The sequence below is a fragment of the Manihot esculenta genome, chromosome 2 (assembly GCF_001659605.2).
Source record: "Manihot esculenta cultivar AM560-2 chromosome 2, M.esculenta_v8, whole genome shotgun sequence".
In the NCBI taxonomy this organism is placed as follows: domain Eukaryota; kingdom Viridiplantae; phylum Streptophyta; class Magnoliopsida; order Malpighiales; family Euphorbiaceae; genus Manihot; species Manihot esculenta.
In genome coordinates, this window is record NC_035162.2 from 15,857,617 (window position 1) to 15,860,801 (window position 3,185).

General features: G+C 34.6%; 1 protein-coding gene across 1 annotated transcript; it reads left to right on the top strand.

The window, feature by feature from the left end:
• Positions 1–926: 926 nt before the first annotated feature.
• Positions 927–2,818, top strand: LOC110608760 (transcription factor TCP23). Its single transcript, XM_021748048.2, has one exon. It carries the CDS (start codon positions 1,235–1,237, stop codon positions 2,510–2,512), a length of 1,278 nt encoding a protein of 425 aa, XP_021603740.1. The 5' UTR covers positions 927–1,234; the 3' UTR covers positions 2,513–2,818.
• The last annotated feature ends 367 nt before the right edge of the window (positions 2,819–3,185 follow it).

Consider the following 3,185-nt stretch of genomic DNA (forward strand, 5'->3'; position numbering starts at 1 on the left):
TATCATAGATATTAATAAAAACTTAAAAATATAAAAAAAATAAAATTTCACAATTTAAAATATATAATATTTTATTTTATTTAGAATATTATTAGTAATAAGTAAAATTTTTTAAATATAAAAAATATACATATAATTTATAATATTGAATATAAATATTTAATAAATACTTTCATGTATATATATATATAATATAAATTTATTTATAATAAATATTTATTTAATATAATATATTTAATATTACAAATTGAATAAATATTATGATAAATTGAAAAGATTTAATTTTATAATTCAAAATTTAAGGCATTGAATATGAATATAAATTATTGTAAACATTAAAATTTTTTATCTAATACCCTTATAAATATATATAACATAAATTTTTATATTACAAGTATTACAAATTGTTTGAAATTGAATTCACTTATTTTCAAAAAAAAAAAAAAGAATTCACTTGATATTTTTACTTTTAACATTTATTTAATTAATTAAAAGATTTTGAAAATTTATAATTTTGAACAATAAGCTTTCTTCAGTAATAATCTTGTAAGGAGTATTTAATATTTTAATTAAATTAAAATATTAATATTTAATTGTTGAGAGTACGAATTATAAAAAAATATTTATTGTGCACTCCAAGACTTAGTCTGATGGAAAGTACATCCTGTAACCTTAAAAATTCTTAATCTGATGAAAAGTGTATCCTGTAACCTTAAAAGTTCTAAGATTCGACTGTAATCTTGAAAGTTCTAAGATTAAGGTTTGACTTTTCAACTCTATTTTAAAAAAAAATATTTATTGTAATATTTTATTAAAAGTAGTACTGCGACTGCGAAATCGACTGTCAGGGAGCTGATTGCCACTCCCTTATGTTACCTACTATCCAATCTCTCTGTTTCCCTCTCTCTTTCTCTCTCTAGAGACGTGAGAGACGCCAACAATCACAAACAAGAGGAAGAAGAATAGAACAAGAAGATCCCCACACACTGCCAATGGTGCAGTGACAATCACAGGACTTTGTAGCAAATATTTTATTTTATTTTTTTAAAGTTCTTTTCCCATTCTTAATATTTATTTAGATATGGAGTTTTTTTTTCCCTTTCATTAATTTCTTTCCGTAGACTAACTAAATTAAGACCAAGGAAATTTGAGGTGCAAAACAAATTGGGTTTGGATCAAATTTGGAAAATCCTTGGTCTCTGAAGAAGAAGAAGAAGAAGAAGTTGAAACCCATATGGTTTTGATGGAGTCACAGAGCAGTAACCAACAAAACCTCAACAGTAGCAGCAGTAAAGATCACCACCATGGCCACAAACAAGAATCATCAGCAGCAGCTTCATTGCAATTAGTCTCTTTTGAAACCCAAACATCACAACTTCAACAACGTGGGTCTACTGCGGCCACCACCACTATTTCTCAGGGCCCATTCATGGGCTCCATCTCCAACCAAATCACTGTCCACCCTTCAACATCTAACTCCAATTCTTCTGCTCTCACCAAACCCACCACCAAAAGACCCTCCAAGGACCGCCACACCAAGGTCGACGGCCGCGGCCGCCGAATCCGCATGCCTGCCTTATGCGCTGCTAGAGTCTTCCAGCTTACCAGAGAACTAGGCCATAAATATGATGGAGAAACAATTGAATGGCTCTTACAACAAGCAGAACCAGCAATTATTGCAGCTACTGGAACTGGTACAATTCCTGCCAATTTCTCTACACTGAATGTGTCCTTACGTAGCAGTGGCGTTACCGTTTCAGCGCCGTCATCAAAATCAGCTCCTCTTCACGGCGGTCTAGCTTTCTACGATGCCAATAATGGAAGTGAAAATCGAAGAGTTATTATTGGTTCCAACACTCCAACGTTAGGATTCCACCATCAGCCTTATCCTTATCACACTCTTGTTTCCGATGAGAACTACATAAGAAAGACACATAGAGATGATCTTTTCAAAGAAACAACAACTACACGACAAGAATCCACTGAAACAGCTAACCCCCCAAGTTCTAATAAGCCGCCAGTAGCAGCTGCTGCAAGAACCGGAATTGAAGATCATCAAGAACAGGGTTCCACAAGATCGTCAAATATTCTTGCAACTCCAGCTATGTGGGCAGTTGCGCCGGCTGCCACAAATGGAGGCAATGCATTCTGGATGTTACCAGTAGGTGGAGCCACCACCACCACCACAGCAGCAGCCATACCAGAGCCCCAGGTGTGGACTTTTCCTGCAGCTGGAGTAACATCTATGCAGAGAGTAAGTTTTCGTGGAGGTGGGCGGATGAGCCCGGTTCAACTAGGGTCCATGATGGTTCACCAGGCGGTGGGAGGTCAGCAACTGGGGTTGGGAGTCGGAGAGAGCAATATAGGAATACTTGGTGGTGGCGGCAGCGGCAGCGGTGCTAATGCTTATAGCAGTAGGTTTGGATTAGGGATGAACTTAGAGCAACATAATCAACAAAACCAGCAACAAGGTAGTGATAGTGATGATGAAAACCCTACTGATTCCCAATAAGGTTAAAAAATAAAATTTAATAGGGTTTTCTATTTTTCACCTCTCTATCTCTTGTAATTGTAGAGTTGCTATTGTCTTCTCTTAGAGGCCATAGTTAAATATGCTAATAGTAACAGTCTGGTCAAAAGTTATCCAGTAGTTTTTGAGTCGACGTGGGAATCTTTCCACCCTAATAGCCATGTTTGTTCATAAGAAGAGAAATGGAGTTTCTGTGCATATGGGTGTCTCAAATCCTCATAGTTAACAGATACCCATATCTTATCTTCTCTATTTTCTTGAATCTAAATTTGAAGTCTTGTGCAATCCTAACATATCTTTTTCAAGAAATTTTTAATTATTTTTTCTGGATATGAATGGAAGAGAAGATCTTTGGTTGAATATAATTAAAGATAAAGTTTTGTCATGAGCAAATGATAGAGCAATATTATAAAGGAAATGGAAGACAGGAAGATATGAGGATAAATAAAAGCTTAAGAGAGGAATATGACAATGTGATTCTGTTCCAATTATTCTTTCAAGGAATTAGGAACCTTCTCAAATGGAAGTCTGCAAGCTGGAAGGAAAGGAAGAGGAGGGCCTTCCTTCAAACCGGAGTGATTTTACGGTACAACCGCAATATACAACAATATAATAATATTAATAAAAAATAAAAAATAAAAATTGTTTCCACGTG